The sequence below is a fragment of the Pipistrellus kuhlii genome, unplaced genomic scaffold (assembly GCF_014108245.1).
Source record: "Pipistrellus kuhlii isolate mPipKuh1 unplaced genomic scaffold, mPipKuh1.p scaffold_m20_p_26, whole genome shotgun sequence".
Lineage (NCBI taxonomy): Eukaryota > Metazoa > Chordata > Mammalia > Chiroptera > Vespertilionidae > Pipistrellus > Pipistrellus kuhlii.
The window spans coordinates 8408055-8435068 of NW_023425525.1; the positions used below are offsets into that span (position 1 = coordinate 8408055).

The 27014-nt window shown below is 49.9% G+C and overlaps 1 protein-coding gene across 1 annotated transcript in view; it reads left to right on the forward strand.

The window, feature by feature from the left end:
• Positions 1-2434: 2434 nt before the first annotated feature.
• The window catches only part of MINDY4 (MINDY lysine 48 deubiquitinase 4), an 85691-nt gene continuing 61111 nt past the window's right edge, over positions 2435-27014 (forward strand). The window contains exons 1-5 of the mRNA XM_036453803.2: positions 2435-2603; positions 10860-10979; positions 14246-14481; positions 17377-17623; positions 19487-19911. Of these exons, the coding sequence (XP_036309696.1) occupies positions 2541-2603; positions 10860-10979; positions 14246-14481; positions 17377-17623; positions 19487-19911 (1091 nt within the window). The 5' untranslated portion in view covers positions 2435-2540. The remainder of the gene's footprint in view (positions 2604-10859; positions 10980-14245; positions 14482-17376; positions 17624-19486; positions 19912-27014) is intronic.

The window sequence follows — 27014 nt, forward strand, 5'->3', positions numbered from 1 at the left end:
CTGCATCCTTTCCATTTCCCGCTGGACTTCCTGCTTTATTATTCCTAACTTATCTTCTTCTAATTTACCATTTTACTCTTTTTGTTCCTCCCAACTTAGAAGGTAAAGCCCTGCTTAAGAGAAAGGGTTTTATCTGTTTTGTTCTCTCTGTTCACTGCCTACACAAAGTAGGTGCTCAATGAACAGTGATGGATTGATCACCCACAATTTATAGACCCAGCATCTGAACATTCAGTGTTGCCTGTTGGACCCAGGATTCAAACCCAGGTCTGTCTGTCTGTTGACGGAGTTATGCAGATCCCAAAGCCGCCTTTCTGGCTCCTCCACTCTGGGGTAGGAGCACCCGCTTGGTAGGTGTGACGGCACTGCCAGCGTGGAACCCCACACTCTCCTGTACTGACTGTGTGGTCCTAGGCCTCAGCTTCCACAGCCACGCAATGGAGAGACTTCGAATCACTCAGCGATCATTGACGAGCACCTGGCATGTGCCAGGCACTGTGCCAGGTCTTGCCACCGAGGAGCATGTGGCCTAGTGGGAAAGACATTTCCAAATAATTAAATAATTACTCGAGTATTAGATACAGCTTCTCACAGCCTTGTCTGGCTTAGGGGCGATGTGAGCTCACCTCCGCACAGGGACCCCAGTGTGAGTTAAAGCGCCTTCTTCCTTATAAACCTGCCCCCTGCAACAGCTTCTCTGATGGTGAAGCTTGGCACAACCTCAGCGCCAAAAGGTGGCCAGAGACTGGAGATCTCTTTCCTCTGGAGGCCTCAGGCCCTCGCTCCACCTCTGCCCGCAGCTTTCTGCCCTGCACTGCCCTCTAGTGACCTCAAGGAGACATGCCACCTCACATAGTCCCATCTCTGCAGCCAGGACCCGGAGACCCAGCTGATGTGGTTGGAGTTGGACTTGCCTGACCTCTGACATAAGACGCAGGGACCCCCAAGAGCACAGGGAAAGCAGTTAGGAATTGAGCAGAAGGCTAGCAAATGGAGGCTGCCCTTTCCCCTGGGCACATAACTCTCCGCTTCGGTATGTGTTTTACTGTGTATTAGAGATTTAACAAGCACATCCAGCATGTGATTTTGTGAATATTACTGCCTGGAAGCACTTTCCTTTGAAAATAAACTTAAAAATATGTATGTTGGTTGAAAAATTCATAAGTGACAGTATATGTGTTATGGGTTGAATTGTGTCCCTCCAAATCCACACATTGAAGCCCTCAGCTGCTACCTCAGAGAGCGGCTGTGTATGGAGATAGAACCTTCAATGTGGCCTACAAGTTAAAATGAGACCTTTAGGACGGGTCCGAATCCAATATGTCTGGTGTCCTTTAAACATTCCCCTCCCCCATTTTTATTGATTTTGGAGAGAGGAAGGGAGAGGGAGAGAAAGACAGAAACATCAATGATGAGAGAGAATCATTAATTGGCTACCTCCTGCATGGCTCCTACAGGGGATGGAGCCCACAACTTGGGCCTGTGCCCTGACCAGAAATCGAACCGTGACCTCCTGGTTCAAAGGTTGATGCTCACTCACTGAGCCACACTGGCCAGGCTGGTGACTTGTAAGAAAAAGAGATTAGGACACAGACAAGTACAGAGGGAAGACCATGTGAGGACATAGGAAGATGACCGCATGCTACAAGCCAAGGGGAGAGGCCTCAGGAGATCCCAAACTTGCTGACACTTTGATTTAGGACCCTTGCCCTCTGGAATTGTGAGCAAGTACCTTTCTGTTGCCTGAGCGCCCCCTTCTGCTGTACTCACTCATCCGCTAGGCGATGGGCAGATGGGGTACCCCAAGTCACTGAGTTGGAGGGAGTCGGTACTGGGCAAAGGCGTGGGTTTGGCCAGAATCCAGCTTTGCCAGTTCCTAGCTGTGAGACCTACAGCAAAATCAAAAGCTTTTCGAATCTCAGTGTCTCATTTTGAAGGGAACCCGTAGCAAGCACCTGCCTGGAAGTTGTAGGATTAAAAATGCAATACTAATGTATGCCAAATGCTTGGCGCTCAATAACCAACGGCCTCCTTAGGGGGAAAGCAGTTCCCCAGTGGAGGAGGGACTTGACCTTTCATGTCAGTGCTGAGCAGACGGAGCCCTGGGCTTCTGGGCCCCTCGCAGTCCAGGCCAGGAAGGTCGGTGGGCCTCTGGTGACCCCAGGAGCCAGCGGAGGTGCTGCCGGGGACCTCCAGGGGCCAAGTGGCTGGCTGCGGGTTTACTCCCCCAGGACCAAGGAGGCAGACATCCCCCCCACGTCTCGTCTTGGGAAACACAGACTCAGACCGGAGCGGTGACCTGTTCCAGGCCACCCAGACGGACAGGGCAGGGAGCCCAGCCCGCAGTGGGTGGCCGGCCCGGGCGGCACCGGTGCCTCCCGCTCGCAGGGGCGGGGTTTGAAGGACGCCCCGCCCCCGCCGGCTCCAGGAAGGGGCGGGGCTTCCCGGCGCTGTGGACTCGTCGCCACGGCAACGCGGCCTTCCTGGCCAACAGCCCGGGGCCTGGGGCTGCGCGGCGGGCCTCGTGGGCAGAGCCGGGCATGGACAGCCTCTTCGTGGAGGAGGTGGCCGCCTCCCTGGTCCGAGAGTTCCTCAGCAGGAAGGTACGTGGCGTCGCCCGCGCAGATCGCTGTAATTTGGGGCTCCCAGGGGTCCCCCCCGGAAACCCGTGCACCCTCGGGGAGGGAGACCTCTCCCTGCTGCTGACTGCCTCAGAGATGCCGGGCGAAGCGCCACCTTCCTGGCCGGAACGGGGCTCTGCACGTCCCAGGACCCCTTTTGGTCACCTCCCGCTGGAACGGCCTGGCCGGGCCCCTCCGGGCTGAGGGGGCCCCGGGGCGATGGCCCAGCGCCGGCCTCCAGGGCGGACCCAGCCCGAGGCCTCTTTCCCGCCTGGAAAAACTGCGCCCCCAAAAGGGAGCCCCAGGAGCTCACAAAGTTCCCCACAGTCCGTCCCTCCCGTCACGTGCGTCCCCAGCTAAGTCCTTGCAGTGGGTTTGGTTTTGGGTTCTGCCCCGGGAGGTTTGAGAGGGCTGGGAGGATGGGAGGACCTTCCCTCTCCCCTGCCCTGGCAGTGGAGTGAGGCGGGAGAGAGGTGGCTGGGGTTCTGGGGGAGGAGAGCGCAGGGAGGGCACCCACTACTCCTTCTACACACAGTGCCCGAAGGCTGGCCACCTGCCCGGGGTTTTGAGTCCCAGTGGTGACCTGTTAGGCGGGCAGATGGACCCTTGTGTGGGATTAAACACACACACACACACACACACACACACACACGGATTAAAACACACACACACACTGGGATTAAAACACACACACACACACACTGGGATTAACACACACACACACGGATTAAAACACACACACACACACACACACACACTGGGATTAAAACACACACACGGATTAAAACACACACACACACACACACACACTGGGATTAAAACACACACACACTGGGATTAAAACACACACACACACACACACTGGGATTAAAACACACACACACACACATTGCCCTAGGGGCAGTATCAGTGAAGAAGTTCTTTTGGCATACGTCTGAGATTTTGCTACCTGTGGATGCTTCTATCGATAGTATTTTTATGGTTTCCCGTCTGATGTTTAAGTTCTGTATCCATTTTGAGTTTATTTTTGTGAATGGTGTAAGTTGGTGATCTAGTTTCATTCTTTTGCATGTGTCTGTCCAAATTTCCCAACACATTTATATTTCCATTGTATATTCGTGCCTCCTTTGTCAAATATTAATTGAGCATATTGATTTGGGTTGATATCTGGGTTCTCAATTCTATTCCATTGATCTATATGTCTGTTCTTGTGCCAGTACCAGGCTGTTTTGAGAACAGTGGCTTTGTAATATAGTTTGAAGTCTGGTATTGAGATCCCTCCTACTTTACTCTTCTTTCTCAGGATTGCTGTGGCTATTCGGGGTCTTTTATTGTTCCAAATGAACTTTTGGAGAGTTCTTTCTAGGTCAGTGAAATATGCCGTTGGTATTTTAATGGGGAGTGCATTGAACCTATAGATTGCTTTAGGAAGTATGGACATTTTGATGATGTTGATTCTACCAATCCATGAACATGGTATGTTCTTCCATCTCCTTACATCTTCCTCTATCTCTTTTTTCAGTGTCGTGTAGTTTTCCGCAAATAGGTCCTTTACTTCCTTAGTTAAATTTATTCCTAGGTATCTTAATTTTTTTGGTGCGATGGTAAATGGAATTGCTTTTTTAGCCTCTGTTTCTGTAGTTTCACTGTTGGTGTATAGAAATGCCATGGATTTCTTGGCATTAATTTTGTATCCTGCTACATTGCCAAATTCATTTATTAAGTCAATTAGTTTTTTAATGGAGTCTTTTGGTTTTTTTTATGTACAATATGTCATCTGCAAATAAGGATAACTTTACTTCTTCTTTTCCAATTTGGATGCCTTTTATTTCCTCCTCTTGTCTAATTGCAATGGCTAGTACTTCCAGTACTATGTCAAACAGGAGTGGCGAGAGTGGGCATCCCTGCCTTGTTCCTGTTTGTAGAGGGAATGGTTTTAGTTTTTGCCCATTGAGTATAATGTTGGCTGTGGGTTTATCATATATAGCTTTTATTATGTTGAGGTATGATCCTTGTACTCCCACCTTGTTAAGAGTTTTTATCAGGAAAGGGTGTTGGATTTTATCAAATGCTTTTTCTGCATCAATTGATATGACTATATGATTTTTATCTTTCAATTTGTTTATGTGATGTATCACATTTATTGATTTGCGGATATTGTACCATCCTTGCATTTCTGGAATAAATCCTACTTGGTCATGGTGTATGATCTTTGTGATGTTCTTCTGGAGTCGATTTGCTAGAATTTTGTTGAGGATTTTGGCATCTATGTTCATGAGGGATATTGGCCTGTAATTCTCTTTCATTGAGTTGTCTTTATCTGGTTTTGGTATTAGGGTGATGCTGGCTTTATAGAAGGAGTTTGGAAGTGTTCCTTCCTCTTGTATTTTTTGGAATAGTCTGAGGAGGATAGGTTTACCAAACATTCCTTGAATGTTTGGTAAAACTCTCCTGTGAAGCCATCTGGCCCTGGGCTTTTGTTTGCTGGAAGCTTTTTGATGACTGTTTCAATTTCTTCCCAAGTCACTGGTCTATTGAGATTTTTAGATTCTTCCTGATTGAGTTTCGGAAGTTTGTATTTTTCTAGGAATATGTCCATTTCCTCCAGGTTGTTCAGTTTGTTGGAATAGAGTTGTTCGTAGTATTTTGTAACAATCCCTTGTATTTCGGTGGGGTCTGTTGTTATTTCACCTCTTTCATTTCTGATTTTGTTTATTTGGGTCCTCTCTCTTTGTTTCTTGGTTAGCCTAGTCAACAGATGATTGGATCCAAAAACTATGGTACATCTACACAATGGAATAATATGCTGCCATAAAAAAGAAGGAATTCTCATCATTTGCAGCAACCTGGATGGAATTGGAGAACATCATGCTGAGTGAAATAAGCCAATCAGTGAAAGAGAAACACCACATGACCTCACTCATTTGTGGATGATAAAGAACATTATAAATTGATGAACCAAGAGACAGATATAGAGACAGTAAAGCAACAGGCAGACTGTCAAATTACAGTGGGGAGGGGAGGAAGATCTGGGGGAGATAATAGATCAACCGAAGGACTTGTGTACATGCATATAAGTACAACCAATGGACATAAAACTCTGGGGAGGGAGGGTATGTATGGGAGGGAGGGAGGGGGGCAAAAAAAAAATCAATAAAATATATTAAAAAAGAAAAGAAAAAAAAGAAAAACACACACACACACAGAGAGAAGAAACAATGTTTTATAAAAATGTATATTTTTACTGATGTCAGAGAGGAAGGTTGAGAGAAATGTCAGCGATGAGAGAGAATTGATGCGCTGCCCCACACACTGGGGATGGAGCCTGCCCAGGCCTGTGTTCTGATGGGAATCAAACCCTGACCTCCTGGTTCACAGGTTGTCGCTAAACCGCTGAGCCCCGTCCCCGTGCTGGGCAGTAAGCAGTGTTTTGACTGGAGGACAGGAAAGGGCTTTGGAGTCAGAGCAGTTCATATGTCCGCTACTAGCTACAGTGAGCTTGGGCATGCTGCTCACTGTCTTGGTTTTCTGTTTTTTTTTAAATTTATATTTTACTTTCTTATGTGCAATAAACATTAATATTTCAAGGAAAACGATTTTAAATATAATCATATTACCAAAACTGTACTAACAGTATAATATCACACAAGTTATAGGAAATATTAAAAATCTGCAAATAACAGGATTACTTCTGCTATATTCTAAAATGTTTTGTGTCCCCCCCCCCCCCCCCCCCCCCCCGGCTCTATTTTTGTTCATCAGTTTGTGTTGTTCATTATATTCCACAAATAAGTGAGGTCATGTGATATTCATCTTTCTCCGAACTGGCTTATTTCGCTTAGCATAATGCTCTCTAGGTCCATCCATGCTGTTGCAAATGGCACGAGTTCCTTCTTTTTATGGCAGCAAAGTATTCCATGGTGTAGATGTACCACAGTTTTTTAATCTACTCATCTGCTGACGGGCACCTAGGCTGATTCCAAATCTTAGCTATGGTAAATTGTGCTGCTATGAACATAGGGGTGCATATATCCTTTCTGGTTGGTGTTTCTGATTTCTTGAGATATATTCCTAGAAGTGGGATTACTGGGTCAAATGGGAGTTCCATTTTCAGTTTTTTGAGGAAACTCCATACTGTTCTCCACAGTGGCTGCACCAGTCTGCCTTCCCACCAGCAGTGCACGAGGGTTCCTTTTTCTCTGCATCCTCGCCAGCACTTGTTTGTTGATTTGTTGATGACAGCCATTCTGACAGTGTGAGTGGTACCTCATTGTCGTTCTGATTTGCATCTCTCGGATGATTAGTGACTTTGAGCATGTTTTCATATGTCTCTTGGCCGTCTGTATATCCTCTTTGGAAAAGTGTCTATTTAGGTCCTTTGCCCACTGCTGACTGTCTTGATTTTTAAATATATATATATATTTTATTGATTTTTTTATAGAGAAGAAGAGAGAGGGATAGAGAGCCAGAAACATCAATGAGAGAGAAACATTGATCAGCTGCCTCCTGCATACCCCCACACTGGAGATGTGCCCACAACCAATGCATATGCCCGACTGGAATCGAACCCAGGACCCTTCAGTCCACAGGCCAACACTCTATCCACTGAGCCAAACTGGCTATGGCTGTCTCGGTTTATAGGAGTAAGAAGACATTCCCCTGGCAGATTTATAATGAGGATTAATAATAATATAGGGGCTGCTCCCAAGCTCTGTGTGGTGCACATAGTAGGCATTCAACATTGTCTCCTCCCCATCTCTGATGTGCACCTGTTTTGAAAGTCTTTGTTTGCTTTTTAAACATGTATTTTTTAAAATATATATTTTTATTGATTTCAGAGGGAGGGAGAAGGAGAGAGAAACATCAATGATGAGAGAGAATCATTGATCAGCTGCCTTCTGCACACCCCCGACTGGGGATCGAACCTGCAATCTGGGCATGTGTCCTTGACCAGAATCGAACCTGGGACCCTTTGGTCCTCAGGTCAGCGCTCTATCCACTGAGCTAAACCAGCTAGGGGTAAACATGTATTTTTATTAAAATTTTTTTTAAAGGCATGTGGCTTCATTGTATGTGCTCTGTTTTATTTATTTATTTTTATATTTTTAATGTATTGTATTTTACTGATTTTTTTTTACAGAGGGAAAGAGAGAGGGATAGAGAGTTAGAAATATCGATGAGAGAGAAACATTGATCAGCTGCCTCTTGCACACCTGCTACTGGGGATGTGTCTGCAACCAAGGAATTGAACCCTGGACCCTTTAGTCCACAGGCAGACGCTCTATCCACTGAACCAAACTGGTTTCGGCTGTATGTGCTCTGTTTTAATGGCTAATTGCCTTTCCATCGCCAAGTCGCAGCTGGATATTGAATATGTCAGTGACAAGCCCATGAGGCTCACCACCACTACTATCATTTTAAAAAAGTCTGGCTAACCTAATCAATGATTTTCTCTCATCGATGTTTCTTTTTCTGCCTCTCTCTTCCTCTCTGAAATCAGTAACAATATTTAAAAAGAAATAAAAGTCTGGCTATCAAGCAAAACTCTCAGAGCTTTCCTCATGCCTTTCCTTTCTTGAGTACCAGCGAATTCTCAAGTCCTCACCTGATGTCCAGCCCCCCTTACCATCGCACTCTCAGTTCTAGATTCTTCCACAAGCTCTTCCCTGCTCCAACCAAGGCCCATTTCCTCCAAGAGGTCTTCTCAGGTAACTCCCGTTGGAAGACTGGCTCATCTTGTCCGGTTGGTTCGCTGAAGCTCGTTATAGTTTACACTTCTGTCTCTCTCACAGCCAGATAGGTCCCCTCCACCGCCGCCTGAACTGGGTGGAACCTTGACAATTGTCTGGCTCACCCGGCTCTCGCTCTCGAATTTTTCATCTGGGCACCTAAACCCCTGAGAGGAGAACGGAGGTGCCCACAACCCTGCGCCGTGGTTGTTTCTTAGCTGGGCCTTCTGGGAGTTCAAGTCTGAGAGCTGGGGCTGCAGCCCAGATTGGCTGCTGTTCTCACCGTCTCCTGCCCCGGCAGAGACCACGCACCCCCACAGGGCTCAGCTCAGGCAGGCGCCAGCAGGTGTAACCATGAGAGTTCCCATCATGGTTCGAGGAACCTTCTAGGTGCTTGTTTGTTTTCTCAAATCCTTTAACAGTCCTGAAAGGCAGGTGTAACGGCTCCCTCTCCGGTAAGACTATCATGGGAGTAGGAGGGGAAGACATTTCCCGGGTGAGCAGTCAGATCCCGTTAGAATGAAATCCCAGCGAAGGTCTCCCCAGGCCTACAAGGCTGTCTGCGACCTGCGACCTGCTCCCCCTGAGGCCTCGTTCCTCCACCCTGCATTGTACCCGGCTCCTACTCACCAAGTGTGACCTCCTCTCAGGGAGGCCTGACAGTGTCCTGGCGGAGTCAGGATCCATTGCGGTGACTCCTGGTGGCCCCAGCCTCCCAGGTCCGTGGCCCCTCTCCTGTAGGAACAGCCCCATCCTTCTCCGCTGCTCTTTCCCGTGGCCTGCCCTAGGTTTGTCATTACCAGCACTGCGCCCTTTCCATAATCTCACTTCCCAGTACCCCCACTCTCTCCCTCCCCCCCTCCCAATTCTCATATCCAGTCCCCTTTCCTCCGGTAGTCTGACATAAACTGTTCTTCACCCTCACATCTCCATCTCCATTCCCGTTCCCACCACCTTTCATAGGCCTCAACGGATGGAATGTGAGCTCCATGCAGGCCAGGGCTCTGATCTGTTCACTCCGCCTCCAGCAGCTGAGCTGGTGGACTAGTGGTTTGTTCCCTTCGTTCCGTAGGCGGGAAACCAGAAGCTAGGAGTGAGCACGGGATGAGGCTCAATGAGTAGCTGACTCCCTGAAACGGTGTTCTTCATCTTTGTCTCCACTCCCTGTTCTGTCTCCACATTAGCAGCAGCCACACTGTAAGCGTATCCCTGCTTTTGGCCTGCGTCCTCGTCAGTCAGCTCCACGGGCGGTGGGGAACATGGTCTTTTCCTTCTGTGTTTCCTGCACCGAGAGCAGCCCGGCACATAGCAGGTGCCTGACAGATGCTTGCCGAGTGAACGAAGGTTAAGTGGCCGGTGGGGCTGGTGGGGTCGGTGGGACCGGTGGGGCCGAGGACTGGCTGCTCCCGAGGGTGTTCTCGTCCACCAGCCGGTGGTTTTCCAAAGCCAGAGTGCACGAGGTCCTGGAGCTTGGGAAGGCTGAGACTTGCCTATGCTATCGCTGGACCAGCGGCTGCCCAGCAGAGGAGGCCCCTCCCTCAGTGGTCTCCTCATCACCTTGGTGGCGCCATGGTGAAGCCAGAGGAGCGGCTGGAGCCTGCTCTCGGGTCTCCCTAGCTCCGGCACAGCCCCACCTTTGCCAGCACACACCCCCTTTCTTCCTGTCCTCTGCCGAAGGCTTTCTTTTTGTTCTCTTTGGCTCAGGATGTGCTCTTACCTCTTGTTTCACATGTTCTTCTTGCCTCACTTCATGGCCACAGCAGGCTTGTCGTGTTTTCCCAGCAGGGAGAGCCTCTGCAGAATTCTGAGCAGAGGCGAGGGGAGGAGTCGAGGCCTGTTGAGCACTGAGGTCTGGATCCTTCCAGAGCGGCGGCTCCCCCAGGCCAGGCTGAGCTGTTTGTGAGGATTCTTTGCCTCGTCCTCCGCTGTTTGAGGGTCACCACGGCCTGGCAGGTGAGGTGGGCAGCCAGAGCCATTGTGGTTGTTTCTTAGCTGGGCTTTCGGGAGTTCACGTCTGGGTTCTGGAACGTGGCTGGGCCTGGGTCCCATTATCGCTGCTCACAGCCCCGCTAGGTGACTTCACTGTGTTACTTGGGACGAATCCCCCTAGCTCCAATGTCGGAGAGTAGGAGGGAATGAATTCTGGCCTTTTGTTTGTCTTTCCTTTTGTTTGCTTTTAAAGCTTCATGTTCTGTGGCTCCCAAACCAGGGCCAAACCCTGGGCTCCTGAGCCAGCCTCGGGGTGTCAGCTGACTTCCCCTTTCCTTTTCTGTCAAATGGTCCAACAACGCCTGCCTCACTGTGCTTGGCCCACGGGGTCATTGTAAGATTCAGAATGGTAATTGTGAAGAGAGGTCAAGTGTATAGGTCATGTGAAGTAAATTCTTCAGTCAGTGAGGAAGGCAGGATAAGCCTCATCATAATAAACACCAGCAGTCCCCTGCGTCAGAGAACAGAGGGTTTGATTTAATGTGGTGACTGAGGTTTCCGATCCCCAACTCCCCCGCAGGGCCTGAAGAAGACGTGCGTGACCATGGACCAGGAACGCCCACGCTCCGACCTCAGCATCAACAGCAGAAACAACCTCCGCAAGGTTTTGCATCTGGAATTCCTCTACAAGGAGAACAAGGTACACGCTTGTAACGTGTGGCGTGATGTTCTGGAACTGCGTTTGGCAATGTCAAAGCAGGCGTGGGCCCTGCCTGCCGCCAGAGGTGGGCAGTGGGAGGCGGGCACACCTACTGCCAGGGAGAAACAGACCCAACCAAGTGCTGCCGAGGCCCAGCTATGAGTCAGTGCCAGCCCAGCCAGGCCCAGGCGCCCCCCGGGGTACCGCACATGCCCAGTCGTGAGGCTCCTTTTGAACCCGAATCTCTAACAGTTATTCCCTGTGCTCCCTCCTCCTCCCCCGTGGCTATTTTTAGTCAGACTTTGCTCAAGAACGTAGTATTCAGTTTTACTAAAAATTTCCATTCCCTGCCTGCCTGAGGCTTTCCTTCTTCAGATCTGAGTAATACCTTGCTCTTTAATTCAGGCAAAGGGAAGCTTGGGTTCAGCCCCCTGGGCATTGGCGTTGAGAATGGGTGGGGGGAGGGTGGGACTTCCCCAATCCCTGGCCCCTTCCCCCTCCTCACCCCCATCACAGGCTCTCTGGCACCTGTAGCTGTCCTTGCTGTGCCTGTCAAGGTTATTGGAGAGTGTGTGTGGCTGTTTAGTTAGCATCTGCCTCCCCTACCAGCAGAACGCAGCAGGAGCCAGAGATGGTATCTGTTTTGTTCCCTGTTGTATCCCTATACTGACCACGCTGCCTGATGACGTAGTAAATAGTCATATGCATTTCTGGGTTATATGACTGATTGACTGAATAAATGAATGAATGGGTGGATGGTAAATGAAGCTGCATTCTGACTTAATTGCTCTTTCTGTTATGAAGACAGAACCTTCTAACTGGATTTAAGAATGGTCTCTCCTGCAGATGGTGCCTGGGGATAGGGCACATACCACATTTGGAAAGGACTTAGTGACCATGGAGGTTAGCATTTATCACAGTTTTTAAAAAGGCTGTGAAATGACGGCACCTCCAGCGGTTTCAATGGAAAACCAAGGATGGGAGCAGTCCTGTGTGAAACAGAAGTGAAAAGAGGCTGCCCTCTCGGCCTCTGGGCAGCTTTTAACCACTGGTGGGACAGGAGCCGTGAGCCAGAGGGAAGCGGCTGGTTAAGGTCTCTCGGAATTTCCCCGTAGGAGCAGGGCAAGGACCAGATCTTCCCTTCCCAGTCCTGTCCCAGGCATGGCTGTCAAGCTTCCTTGAACTGGAACCCTTTTCTGAAATGAAATCTGAGCAGTTGGGTTGGGATGGATCTGGGGGTTGCCCAGGGGAACCTCAGAATCACCCTCGTGCACATACATCACTGCCCAGGGAGGAAATGGGCCCGGCTTCCCTCCATAAAGTGAAGGAAATCCAAGCAAACCTATAAACCGCCAGAGACGGGAGCAGGAGGCGGGCCACCCAGGGACCGCTCAGGCGGCTGCTCTTGAGCTCCACTCGGAAGAGAAAGGGCAGGGGCAGCCAGGGAGCCCTGGCAGAGGCTGAGGAAGGACATCGAATAGATGCCCCTCTTCCCCGGGCCCTGGAGTGACACTCGGGCCCCTCCATGTCCTGCAAGCAGTCAGCTGAAGTCCTGCAGAAAGAAGATTAGTGACCCAGGTCTCCAGACCCCTCATTGGCTTCATAAAGCAGGAGAGTGGACTGTGCATTTCAGAAAGACTTTGCCACAGAGAGTGAGACAGTTAACCAGAAAGTTCAATGAACCATTCCAGGCAGTGGGGTTTTTCATGTAAATGCCTCTTTATACCGTTTTCTAGCCATTTTTGCCATTCAAGTTATTTTTATCTCTTTACTATACTCTAGTCTTCCTAAGGTAACTATTGTTTAAAGGTACTTGAGATGTTTTCATTAGATCTTGATAAGTACCTTGATTATTTGACTTATATAGTGGTCATTAGCTATTAAACAATTAATTGGAGCTTAAAATGCTTATTATCTGTTGTGTAATGACATTGACATTCACACAAAGCCAGCAGGATTCCAGGGAAGCCCTGCAATTTAATGTTAATCCCAGTGGCTTGTCTTCCTTATTAAGTATATGATAGATAAAAGTGCCTCTATGGAACTGAGGCTTTGAGAAACGGTGTCTAGATTCATATAACGACTGTGTTTCTTATGAGAAAAGTGATATGAAAAGCCATAAAGTGTAATTCAGGTAACCAGGGCCCTAAATCTCCTGTATTGAAGGAAAAAACAAGAAGGTTGAAATAAACCAAAATATATATCTCCCTCCTGACTCGCTTCCTTGTAAGTTTTATTTAGATTTAGATAAATATATTTTTGGGGTTTCATAATTAAACAAAAGCCATACTCTGATTTTGATTGTCTGATCAACCTGTTGAATTTGGTCCTAGCCCATGTGGCTGTGGGTCTTGGTCCCAGAGTTGTGCTGTGTAGATCAGGGGAGTAAGAAGGGGCTAGGACTGGATGTGCCCAAGGCTTCCCTCTGTGCCAGCCTCTCCGTCAGGTGCTTTATCGCTCTGATTGCAAAATGACATGCCGAATGCCCCACATCTGGCTGCACTTCCCAAGGGCTTGGTTTTCGGGCAAGTGGTGTGGGGACTGACACAGTTACCTGGCCTGGTCCCTGAGGCCAGCCTGTGGATCACTGCTTGGATGGCTGTCTGTGCACATTACTTAGGGGAATTGGAAAAGAAATCAGGGCTCAATCTTTGCGATTTAAGACTCAGTGGAGTCTAGAAATATGTATTTTTAAAAAATGTCCTAACGTAATATTTGGTACAGTCAGGGTTAGGGTATACTGATTTTATTTATTTCCCCAACCAACTACTGAAGGTTTCATTGTATTTTTTTACTTCTTAAGATTGGCATGTAAACCTAGTCAATACTGAGGGCCTCTCTGTGCTCTTTGCAGTAACCTGCTGCATTCTCCAGTGTCCAGTGCCAGATGCAGGGGAGAAGAACTAAGAGAATTTCCAGATCTTAAATGTTTACAGATTTGGGAGTTAGCAGTCCCTAACGGCTTCGTGTTTTAAATGAAAGGGTATATGTTTTATAAAGTTATCCCTAGGAGGAAAAAACAAGATGAAATTTAAATTGAAATTCAATTGTCTGTCTTATGCAATGGGGCTAGTTCTTTTAGGATAGAGATTTTTGTCTTCAGCTGTCATAATCCAGTCCTTCAAATACAATCATAGGCAGTCAGGAAAGAATGCACGACTGAGAAGTTGACAAACTTATGTGAAAGAATTAGAATAGCCATCTTCGCTTCCATTCTTCTGAAGCTGTGCATGCAATTAACGAGATTTTTTTTCTTCCACTGTTAGGCAAAGGAAAACCCTCTAAAAACAAGCCTTGAACTCATTACCAGATACTTTCTGGATCACTTTGAAAATACTGCTAACAACTTCACTCAAGAAACACCAATGCCTGCACTCTCACTTCCAAAGAAAAGTAACAAATTGCCGTTGAGAAGCTCAGAGACCACACTGGTAAATATATATGACCTTGCGGATGAAGATGCAGCATGGAGAACATCGCTGTCAGAAACCAGCAAAGCCAGGTATCTCTTCTGTTTTCACTGTGGATCAGTTTCCTGTTGCTGCTGTAACAAACGTCTATAAACTCAGTGGCTGTAACAGTTTTCCAGAGAGCCAGAACCAGTAGGAACCAGGAGGGGGTGTGTGTGTAAAGAGATTTATTTTTAGCTTGTGATTGTTGGGGTGGGAAAGTCTGAAATCTGTAGGGCATGTTGGCAGCTAAAGCAAGATTTCTGTGTTACAGCCTCAGGGCAGAATTACTTATCTGGGAATCTCAGTTTTTGCTCTTAAGGTTTTCAACGGATTGAGTGAAGCCCACCATATTACCCAGGCAGTCTCCTTTGCTGTACATCAACTGATTGTAGATGTTAGTCACGTCTAAAAAATACTTCCATGGCAATATGTAGGCTAGTATTTGACCCAACAGCTGGGCACCACAGCCTAGCCAAATTGACATAAAATTTGACATATAAAAAATATCACTGTGGTCTCTTAAATCAACACAAATAGTTATTTTGTAGTCCTGGAGGTCAGAAGTCCAGAATTGGTCTCACTGGTTAATGGCATGGTGTAGTGCTTGTTCCTTCTAGAGACTCGGGAGAATCTGCTTCCTCTCCCTTTTCAGCTTATGGGGCTGCCTGCATTCCTTGGCTTGTACCACTTCCTCTGTCTTTTGGTAGATCACTCCAACCTCTGCTCTGTCATCATACCTCCCACTGCTGACACTGACCCCCCTGTCTCCCTCTACTGAGGACTGTTGTGATTGTATTGGGTGCACCCAGATAACCAAGGATCATCTCCCCACCTTGAGATCTTTAACTTAATCACGCCTTTTCCATATAAGGTAACATGTGCACAGATTGTGGGGCTCAGGACTTCTCTGGGGGTGTGTGTGGCATCATTCAGGCTTCCCCACTCTGTGCTGTTAAATTCCTGTCCCGGAGCATTGAGCTTTCCTCCGGAGGCCGTGGGAATGACCACTTTGTGATGGAGCATGTGTATGATTTAAAAGTTCAAATTCAGGATTCAGAAGGGTTTTGTTAACAACTTCTTAAAAATACAACTAAACACTGGAGGTATGGGAAAATCTGAAAAATAAGGCCTTTGGGCACTCTTAGGAAGAAAACGAATTGGCATTCTTTTAAAATTTATTTTGTAATCCTCACCCGAGGATGTGTTTTTGTTGATTTTAGAGAGAGAAGGGAGGGAGGAAGGGAAGGGGTGTGGAGAGGGAGGAAAGGGAGAGAGAGAGAGAGAGAGAGAGAGAGAGAGAGAGAGAGGGAGAGAGAAGAGAGAGAAAGAGAGAAACACTGATGTGAGAGACATCGATGGATTGCCTCCTGTACTTGCCCAACTGGGGATTGAACCTGCAACCTTTTTGGTGTCCGGGACAATGCTCTAATGTCTAACCAACTCAACCACCTGGCCAGGGTGAATTGGCATTCTTGATTAAACCTCTGTTATTTGGAAAACTGTCCTGTTACATTGTAGCCTTAACACTCTGGTATAGTCTCTGAGGGTGAGTCTCACTCCCTGGAATGGGTGTCTTCTTCCAGAGCTTTCCACGGGGAGCCAAAGTGGAGGGTGTGGGTGCCCAGCTGCCAAAAGGTGAGGACCATTAAACAATTGAGGCAGGGCTAAGAGCTGAACGTTAATGAGGGTGGAGGGAAGAAGGTTCCTCCCCCACAGACACTCCCGGCCTGGTGGGCAAGGAAACACTTCTGACATGAAAAAGTACCGCGATGCAATAGTTGAAGCGGTTCCATCCATTGCCCAAGCTCACACCTGGGTGCTCTCCTCAGCTCCTGTTTGCCCACGGGTTCTGCATCTTTGAATCCCCAGTGAGGTAAACTCTTTCCTGCTTTCTCTGCAAGATCAGGCTCTCCTCTGGTCCCCAGGACTCTAGCGATCTCCTCCAATCTCCCTACCACAGAGCGTCTGCCCTGCTGAGAGGCCTGCAGCCTTTGGGATAAAATCCAAACTTCTTAGGAAACTTGCAAAAACGCTTTCTGTGGTCAGGACCACGGTTCAGCGGGGCAGGTGCTGCTCTGACGGCCCTCCAACTGTACCCGCTCCTGGCTACCCTTCTCCCAGCCTGCCGTTCTTTCATCTCAGCTGCTGCCTTTTCTGGAAGTTCTTCTAGGTTCCCCCGGCTGGTTCCAAATCCTCCCTCTGCTTGACATGCCCCCATCATACACACATGACCGCCTCTCATGCGGACTCCCTGCTTGGTAAGCAGGTGCCAGTGCCCCTTTATGCCAGTCCCTGGGAGAAACGGCACAGCCCGTGTCAGGTGCTGGCTCTGAGGGATCGGAGGCCACGGATTCCTCTTTTTCTGGTCTGTCTCCTTCCCATTTCTGTTCTTTCTCACTCCTTACTGCTCTCACTTTCTCACCCTCTTGTTTTCTCCTGGTCTCGTTCTCTCTCTCTTGCCCCTTTTTTCTCTTTCAGTGCCAAGCTCCCCAGAAAGTGAAGCCATTGGCATGCCTAACCTTACTGAACCTTAGCTGCCCTGTTGGGGAGGCCATGTTCGCCACAGCCTCTGTCTGCCACGCCATGGCGGGCAGTAATGGCTTCCCATGTCTCGTGGCCGAATGAAGGCCACAGCTTTCCTCATCACTTGGATCTGGAATAAGGCTGCTCGTGATGGTAGAGGGTATAATAGTTGAGGAATCCTTCCATGAATCATCAGCTCTGATTTTGTTTTTTATTTCCTGGTCTCATTTTGTAGGCCAGACTTGCCCTGATATGAAAGTAATTTCTGTTTCTTACCTTTGACAATGACGCACTGGCTGGCTAGAAATCACCGCGGGTTTGTGAATGGGCTTTCTGAGTGCCTGTTGCATGCAGGTTTTGTTTTCGTGGTTGGTGATTCCTTGTGGGGAGTCTGTTTTAATGGGAATATTCCTCTTTTGCAGACAAGACCACCTTGATGGGGACATACTCGGTAATTTTGTGTCTTCCAAAAGGCCCCTCCACAAAAGTAAGCCGGTGCCGACTGTCCCGGCCGAGAGCCCCGCCGTGGCCCCCGCGTGGGAGAAGAGAGACAAGCTCCAGCCGGCAGAGCCTTCCGTGGACACAAAGAGGGTGGGCGAGAGGTTCAGGACCAAGTCCGGCCTGATGGCCCGAGGCCTGATGGCCGGGCCCACCGCCAGCTGCACACCGGTGGGTGCTCCGATCTGTTTCGTGAGGGTGGGGCGTGTGAACCTGCCTGGGTGTGTGTAGGGGAGCCCCAAGGCAGCCCCATTAAGTAAGGGACCTGAGCGGTGGGGATGGAAGCACACCTCCTCTGTGTCCTCCCCGGCAGCTTGCTTATGTTACTGCCAGCAGTGGGGAACCCCGACACACCTCGCGAGCCCTGCCTGGTTCCTGCTGAGGACCAGCCGCGTTTACATCACCGCTGCAAACGCCAACACCACGGACACAGCGCATCTTTCCTATTATTATTATTACGAAAACGGTTAGGGTGTGGCGACCCCTGCGGGTGGTGGCCACACTCGGAATTGGCAGATATTGAACGCCAGAGCCCTGCTGTCCATGGCCGTCTGGTCCTCTAGTCTGTGCCTTGAGACCCCCTCCTGGCAGGGCTGAGGTGACGACGGACCTGCTTCACCACCAAGAGGGTGCACGAACTTGTCCTGTCAGCGGTCCTTCTGTGTGCTTTTGCCCTGGGGTGGCTGAGTCCTGTGGAGGCATTGAAGGATGGGTTGTAGAATCTCAAGTTTTCTGGAAGGTGTTTGTGGCCATTGAGATCCTGGGCCCTCCTTCTGGGTTGCCCCAAAGGAAAGAGCAAATCTTGCTGGGAATGTCATCCGTTTTCAGTGACCAGGCCAGCTCCGGGCTGAGGAGGATGAGGAGAGGCTGGGTTCCCTCCCTTGGCCAGAGCTTGGGTCTCGGTGGGAATGATGACTCACGTGTTCCGTGCCCTGTGGCAGAGGATGCCCCGGCGTGTGGAGGAGGTAGCTAGTAATTTCCGCTAGGCGAGAGCACGGCAGAATTAGCTGCTCTTACTTCAGCCCGGCCTTTCCCGTTTGGCTCAGGGTCACTTTGGGAAGTGCCGGAGGGCCATGGAAAGCCCTGCAGCTATATTTCTGTCCCCAAGGTTGGTAACGTGGCTTAACCATCTCGTCAGTTAATCGTGGGCAGTAAGGAAGGTCATAGCAGCGGATTAACTGACGAAATGATGGAAATCGGGGCTGCTAGGAATGGGCCACTGAGCCAGGAGCTCTGTGACAACAGAGGGGAAGGAAGGTGGCCTCTGCCACTCCTGGTCTCCTGGCAGGAGCGGTAGGGCTGGCGGTGAGGCTGCAAACCCTGTGCGGGGCCAGGCTCTGTGCTGGTGCCTTCCCGGCTCTCCTGCAGCCCTCACGCCATCCTGGGGGAGACAGGCACTCCGGGTCCCCAGTCCCACCTCACAACTTGGGCCAGGTATGTTCCGGAATTTAGAACTCGTTTTCCAGAAAAGAAAGGCAGTGCATAAACCACATAGCATAACGCCTGCAGCTATGTGGCTGGTGGTGTTCATGCACACATGAACATGTCTGCAACTCAACTCTCAAAAAAAGACTAAGCAGCCTCAGAGCAGTTAGAAAGAGTTTGCTACAGGATTCCACAAGAAGTTTGGGGGGATGTGGAAGTCACAGTTAGCGGTTATGGACAGGCTGCCTCACGGGGGAGCGAAGTGAGGGGCAGAGTTCAGTGGCTTGCCTCAGGGACGCAGCTGGTGGGCGGTGACACAGGAACTACAACCCAGGCCCGACCCTGGAACCTCACATTCACCTTCTGAACCTGCGCCCTCGGCCCTCTCTCGGGGTTCACCCAGGTGGGTGCAGTAAAGGCACGTGGAAGCGAAGCCTTTGGGAATCTCATTGTGGAGGAGGCGGACTTGAACCGGAGGACTTGGGGATGGAAGGGGCTCTCCTTGGGGGGCGGGGGGGGGGGGACATCAAGGACAAACGCTTGAAGTGGGATCAAGCACCTCCCATTCTCTTGCAGGAACCTCACCGTGTCTGTCCTTGTCCCTTTCAGGACTCCCTCCGCAAGCGCTCCCTGCGGCGGCCCCTGGCCCCGAGCGCTGTGGCCCAGCCCCAGGAGGAGGAGGAGGGCCGGAGAGCCCCCGAGCTGCCCACCCGCACCCCGGCCTGCACAGCCCCACAGGAGGGCCTGGCTCCCAGCGCCCGCCCCACCTCTAGGAGCCCCCTGGGCCAGCTCAGTGAGCCCCTCGCAGAGAAGCACAGGCCCACCCCTGGCAGCCCTCCCCGCTTGCCCAGCCCGGGGCTGCTTCAGGGCAGCGGCAGGTGGAGAGGACTCTCCGAGGACAGCCCAGCCGCCGACAGCAGCCTGGAGGCCGACAGAACGCCCTTGAAGTTCTTGCCGGGAGGGAATCTCAGGTCGACCCAGGAGAGGCTGGAAAGAGCGTTTAAAAGGCAGGGGAACCAGTGCCTGCCCCTCAGGTGAGCTTGCTGTGCCCGGTGATGCCTCCTCCTAGAGAACTATCCAGTCCCTGGGGCTCCTCGGGCTCGCTAAGCGCGGCTGTGAAGTAGGGAAGGGAATTGTGGCCACCCTGCTGGGGAGACTACAGCCCGGAGAGCCCACGGGAACCATGGGGAGTTTCTTTGGCCTCTCTCACTTCTCACAGCCAGGAAGGTTTCAGCATATGATCTCACACACCCGACCAGCACGCTCAGGCTGGGGTGGCCTAGGGGTGCTTCCTGTGGGAGGCTGAGCCAGGGTGATGATCAGCTCCCACAGGGCTCCTCTGGGGCCATTTTTCAAACCCCATGCTTGCCCAACCAGTGTTGTTCAGTGGTTGAACATCAGTCTATGAACCAGAAGGCCACAGTTTGATTCCCAGTCAGGACACATGCCCAGGTTGTGTGGTCAATCTCCAGTGGTAGGCATGCAGGAGGAAGCCAATAAATGATTCTCATAATTGATGTTTCTATCTTTCTCTCTCTCTCTGGAAAAAAAAATTCTATATGTCTATATCTATATCTATATTTATATCTATATCTACCTCCTTATTTTTATTCTTACACAGCAGACCTGGTTGATTTCTACAGTGTTTGATTTTGAATGTTAAACCATCCTACATTCCTGGTATAAACACACTTGGCTATGACATATGATCTTTTTATGTATTGTTGGGTTCAATTTATTAATATTTTGTGTAGGGTTTTATGAAGGAGAATTTGGTTAATGGCCTTTCTGGCAATTCAGTCGTTAGAGTCTGGTGTTTAGGATAAGTTAGAAGTCATCCCTCTTTTTCCCATTCTCTTGAAGAGAGATTGGTTATTTCTTCCTTAAATATTTAGGAGAATTTACTAGCCTTCTGAGCATTGAGTTTAAATTATGGATTTAATTGAAAAAAAAATTTAAAAAATTGAAAAAAATTAAATTGTCTTATTTTTTCATGTATCAATTTTGCAAGTTGTATTTTTTCCAAGGAGTTTTACCACTTGTTTCCAATGTATTGGTATAAAAATGTGTAAATATAATATCCTCTTACTATCACTTAAAAGTCTGTATGGTCTGCATCCCTGATACTGGTAGTTTGGGTTTTCCCTATTTTTTGATTCATCTTACTAGGAGTTTAGCAATTGTGTACTATTTCAAAGAGTTAACTTTCGGTTTTGTATATATGTTTTATGTTCCACTGATTTCCACTCTTAACTGCTATTCTTTCTACTTTCTTGGAGTTTAACTTGCCATTATTTCCTATTTTATTGATATAGATCTTAAATAATTGATTCTCAGCCTTCTTTGGTACTATCTATTAGGGGTACAAATTTCCTTGTAACAATGCTTTGTCTGTGTCCTGGATGTTAATAGGTTACATGTTAATACAATTCAGTTAAAATATTTTCTAATTTTCATTGCGATTTCTTCTTTGGACCCATGGGTTATTTGGGCATGTATTGATCAATTCAAAACATTTCGGGCATTTTTCTGGTTATCTCTTTGGTTGATTTCTGACATTTCCACTTTGGTCATATCTACTTTGTATGATTTCAGTCCTTTGATATTTGTTTATATTTCTTTATAGTCCATACATATGTAAAGCTTGTCTCTTATACACAGCGTATATTTGCAATTTTAATTGCAAATTAATCCAGTCCTGTTCTTTAGTAGTAACTCCCTTGGTTTTGGAGAAACATGATTTCAGACCCCGAGTTTCTAGAGTTATGTTCTCAAAAAGACCCTGTCAATTCACACAAATAGCCACTTATTCAATTAATTTATTCCACAACTCTTCAGTGAATGCTGTAGCATGTTGAAGTGGCTTGTACCAGCTCAGAGAGCTAATGGTAAGCATCTCTTCCCGACTGTGTTCAGTGACATCAGAGTGGTAGCTTGAGATTGGTCATGGTAGGAATGTTTACACTGTGGAAACTGGCAAATGCTGCCAGTTAGCCTTCCCCTTCTTTGAGAATCAGTTGTTCATTTGTTCATGTCTACCAGCACCCCATCTGTGATGGCCTACTGTGTGCCAGTCACAGCCCTAATCACTGGGGATCTGAGTGAACGGAGCAGACCACGTTCCTGCCCTCTTGGAGCTTACAGTTCCGGTGGGAAGACATCCCAGAACAATAGCCACACAGGTAAATACATAGCATAGCAGAGTGCTAGGGGGGAGAATAAACAAGGGAGAATGAGAGGCACTTGGCTTTGGGGCTGCTGTTGTACAAAAAGGTTGTCAGGGAAAACCTTTCTGAGAAGGTGACACTTGAGAGGAGATCAGAAGGCAAATGGAACCAGCTTTTTGATTTCTGGGAGCAAATGCAAAGAGAGACTAGCCATGCACAGGCCTGCTTCTTCCAGAGGAGAGGGTGGGGAGGGGAGAGGGAGGGACGGGGAGAGGGCCTGGGGCTCTTCTGGCCTCTGGGTTGTCCTGAAGCTGGGAAGAGGACTATTACTAGAGCCCAAAGTAATAGGGCTGCTCGCAGCTATTCTCTGATGACAGTAAAAGCAACTCCCGGGCTGGCCTTAAAGTCAAGCTGTGATCGCAGGTTGAGTTCTGCCTTGGTCAGATTTCTGCCCTCTCTGGGCCGCTGTGCTCCTGTCATAAGTGGAGGGGTTGGTGGGTGCTCTGCATCAGAGGGGCTTCTCCATCTCTGACACTCTCCACCCTCCATTCTAGACGTGCCCTTGGGCGTGTCCAGACCAAACCTCCCCTCTGTGAGCCAAGAATCACACCTCTTCTTGGCCGCTGAGGTCATCTTCTGTGAAGGATGAGCACATACCTCGTGCCTTTGGAGTTCCCCCAACTGTGGGCTCTGAGTTCCCCTAGGTGTGCAGTGGCGATCCAGGGTTCAGGAGCCTGGAGTCCCCCGAGCAGGAGGGGCTGTGGCTGGAGGCCTGCTGATCGCTGTGCCCGGCTGCAGGTGTGAGCTGGTTAAGCTGCCACCCCCCACCCGTTTACCTTCTTTATTGAGTGAATTCCATCTTAGGACAGGTTCCTGAGAGCGGTGGTTCTCAAACTGTGATCCCCGGACCAGCAGCATCTGCATCTCCTGGGAACCGGGGAGAAACACGACCTGTGTGACCCGAATCGGGACTTCGGGGGGAAGCCCGCAGGTGTTTAACAAGCCCCGTGGTGACGTGCTGCAGCTGAGGGCTGGGAACCCGGCCTACAGCCAAGCCTGAGACGGAGGGTCGGGTGCATGTAATCTATGGGGGACGTGCTCTCAGCGAGGGGAGCAGGGCAGGCAGGTCTCAGGAAGGCTGTGGGGTCTCCGTCTGATCCCACAGGGAGATAAGAGTGGGAATAGACCCAGAGCTGGTCCCACCTTTAAGCTTTTATTTTTTTCTGTCAGTCATTGGCTATGGGTTGTCCATGCTGGAGTGGGGCGGGCACTTCCTGGGTGAGTTTGGTGAAGGGCAGTTCTCTGGAGAAGGGTGCTGTGAGCTGTTAGCAGCTAATATGGATGGCAGCTGGGATGGGTGTGCCTAGTCGGGTATCTGGTCCGGCACCTGTGTCCTCTGCACTCACCCAGCTCCCAGGGCCATGATATATAGACAGACCAGCCGAGAAGCCTATTTGTTATATCGCTCTGGTGCGTGGGATGCCGGGTGAGGCAGGCCACATGAGGAGGGGAGAGGCGAGGGGATAGGCCCTCAAACAGCCCTCATCACGACCCCCGGAGCCCTCACGGCAGAAGTGCCGGGTGAACTGCCATTGGCTCCGGACAGGCACTGTCCTGCTGTAGCTGTTAGCCAGGAAGTGTCTCTTGGCACTCTCCTTGGTCCCCAGATTCAGCACTGGGGATGGACGAGACCACTCCCTGCCTCTGAGGCCCTGGGCCTGCGTGAGGCTCTCTGTAATTGGGTGCTAAATTGTGGCCCTCACAGAGGATGGGAGTCTGGCGAGCAGTTAAGGGGAGCAGGAGGCCCAGGCCTTGCGGAGGCTGTGTTTGGCGCAGAGACTTCGTGATGAGCCGGTGACATGAGTGAGGAGTGGCTGTGATAACCTGCGCCATTCCGTGGGTCTCTGCAGCCTGAACACAGCCCGGGCCCCAGCGCATCCTGTCCCTGCCTCTGTTGGAGCCAGTGTCAGTTTCAGGGACTTCTTTATCTCTGAGCTTATCAGATTTTCTGGTTTTACAGTAAATGGACAGCAGGTGGCAGCAGGTTGTCACCAATCTTTAGGACCCAGAGCCTGATGGCCTTGCTGCCTGATTTCACTCTGAACACACTCACCAGGCCCTTACCAAGGAAGACATCTTGTGGGAGAGTGATCAGTGATGCCCATCCCTCAGGGCCCTCGGCCCCTCCTGGCTTCCACATGGGAGCAGAGGTGGGAGCAGAGACGAGGGCATATGCCTGGCTGCATCCTGAGGACAATGAGCAGTGCCCTCTGGGCTTGCTCAAGGCCTGGCAGAGGATGTGGCATTTGTGGTTCATTGACTGTTCCCCAGAGCCAAGCATCCCTTCTCACGACAGCTGCACCGCAGGGGACCAGTGATGGGTGGAATTTCCATTGTAATTGGTCTCTGCATGGTGTGTGGGCTTTATGTCAGACTCTGGGGCTTCGAATTAGCTGACTCTCGAAACAAACACAGCACGCGGTTGCTTTCCTGTATGCCGAAAGCTTGTGTGGATAGTGGCCTGCCCGGGGCTCCTGGGAGGGGCCAGCCTCCTCCATGATCAACTCCAAGGACCTCTTTTCTGTGGGAGGCACCCCTATCTGCCATCGGTCTCCTTCCCACCTCTTACCCACATCTCCCCTGCATGTGCCCATTCACAGAAGAGCACCAGTCTCTCCTCCCGAAGGCTGGCCTCTCCCAGCCCATGTAGGAGGTGAAATCTGAGAAATGGGTCAAGCGGGCCCTCAGAGCCCCCAGGAATGGGATCAGTGCCCTGCCCCTAGCTTCACTGATGTCTACTGGGTACCTTCAGCTCCAGGGTTCCCAAGGCTTTGATCCAATGCTTCTTGCAGGGGAAAGAGACGTCCCATGACTCAGATTTCCTCTGAGATCAGGAAAGTGTGGCGAACGAAGTGACAGTGTCCACACCTTTCCTTGGAAGGGTGAATGAGCTCATTTTGTCGGCCTCCATATCAGGGTGGGGGCCCTGAGACCCTCCTCTGCCCTAGTGCAAGTCCATGGCTCGCAGGCCAGAGTGATGCTTCCGGGACAGCGGCTGCTCTGGGTGGAAGCAGGCTCTTCAGACTGAGGGTGGTTTGGGGAGATGAGTTGGGAGGTGTGTGGAGATTCTTCTTGCATACTTTTTTTTCTCTCTCCAAGATGCTTATCTGTCGGTCTGACAGGAGCTTCCAGCACACCTTGGGTACCAGAACCCTGAGAGGCCCCGTAGAGGTCAGCAACAGGGCCAGGCTGAGATGAGGCACGAGAGGCATCCAGGGTGCAAAATTTAAGGAGGCACTCACTCTCAAGGTGGTTCAGCCATGGTGTAGGCACCTGCATGAACCTGAGAGTGAGTGTCTCCTTAAATTTTGCACCCAAGGCACCATGTAAGGCTCACCCTAATCCTAGTCTGGTCACAGAGTCTGACAGCTTCTTTTCTGCTTCTTACAGTATCATGGATAACTCTCAATACAGCACAATGATTTGATAACTCATCTTTGCTTCCATAGACTCCTTGAGAACTGAAGTAGGACTTCTTTTCTCCCCCCGCTCCCCCTCCGCTATATCTCTGAACCTGTCAATAAATATTGAGCAAATGACAGAATGTAATGTCCATAATGAGGAGACTGAAAGAGAAATCTGTTTGGGACAGTGCCATGAAAGTTAAATTGATCATCTTTAATAGAACTGGAACAATCCAAACTTTATTTTCAAGTGCACTTGTTGGCATTCATTCATTCACTCATTCGTTTTTATTCCAACATTCAGTTAACCAACGAATCATTCAACCAATCTTCTATCTGATCAACCAGCCCCCTGACTCAACAACCCACCAACCAACTCAACCCATCACAACTGTGATGGCCCATGTTGAAGTCGTCTAGAATCTTCCTTCTTTAGGAAGCCTTTCCCAATCTCTTCTCTGCTCTTGGACCTGGGCGCGGCTCCTTCTCATACCCCTCAGAGCCCATGGCACACTGGAGAGAGATGACAGGCTGTCTGAGTCCCCTGCTGGACGTTAGCTGAGTGTGGGGGTGTGTTGTCTGTGACCTTACTCCCTTAATTTTGCCCAGAATTGTTCCAGACTTACTGGATGGAGCTGAATCACTGGCTTTGCCTTGGGGGAGGGGGAAGTAAAGTATGAGTCTTCCCTTCACTCAAGGGGCACATAAAAGATTGGGTTAGTGACTGAGCAAATAGGAAAAGTCACTTAAAAATAGCATCTGTCCCAGAGCCAGATGGATGGTGCCCCCTGAGGTGCCGGAGGGTCCCAGAAGAGGGGGCTGTTGCTGGGCGGGGCCTGGAAGGACGGGCAGAGTTGGAGTAACCCTTTCCGGAGGCAGCCATGGGCCTCATGGCTGGGCCTGGACACAGTCACTCTTCTCCATCTCCTTCCAGTTGGAGATTGTTTGGGAATGAGTTGCTGGTGTCTCTGGGGCACCATTCCTGAAGACCAAAGCAGCTCTTGCTGTCCCTCAGCCCCTTTTCTGGGGCGCCGTGGGCTCTGCGGCATTTGCAGACTCCTTCCCTCGTGATTCCCAGCTGGTTTTCCCGTGGACACCGTGGGCGGAGTGCACCGTGACTCAGGCGGGCTGGTGCCTCCACCTGGGAAGGGGAAGCGGCCTTTGATGTTGAGTTCTGCCAGGCGTTTTGGGCAGAGTTCTCCACATCCCGACGAGGGCCTGCCAGGGCGGCTTCCTGGATAGCTGGGCTCCATGTGTGCACCTCGTTCCAGAAAATTGGACTTTGTTTTCTCTGCTCATTCCATGAGACATTACTAAAGTCCTGGGACTCCTTCCATATCCTGTGGGGGCCAGGTTCAGGGCCATGGGTCGCTCAGAAGTGGGGCCTTTTCCTGGTCGAGTAAACAGTTTTTGATCTCTAAATACATGTTACTCGCTTTTATTCGGCTCAACAAAGCGTTTATGGATTGCCTCCTGCTTGTTGGAATAGTGCTGGGAGAGTGTGAA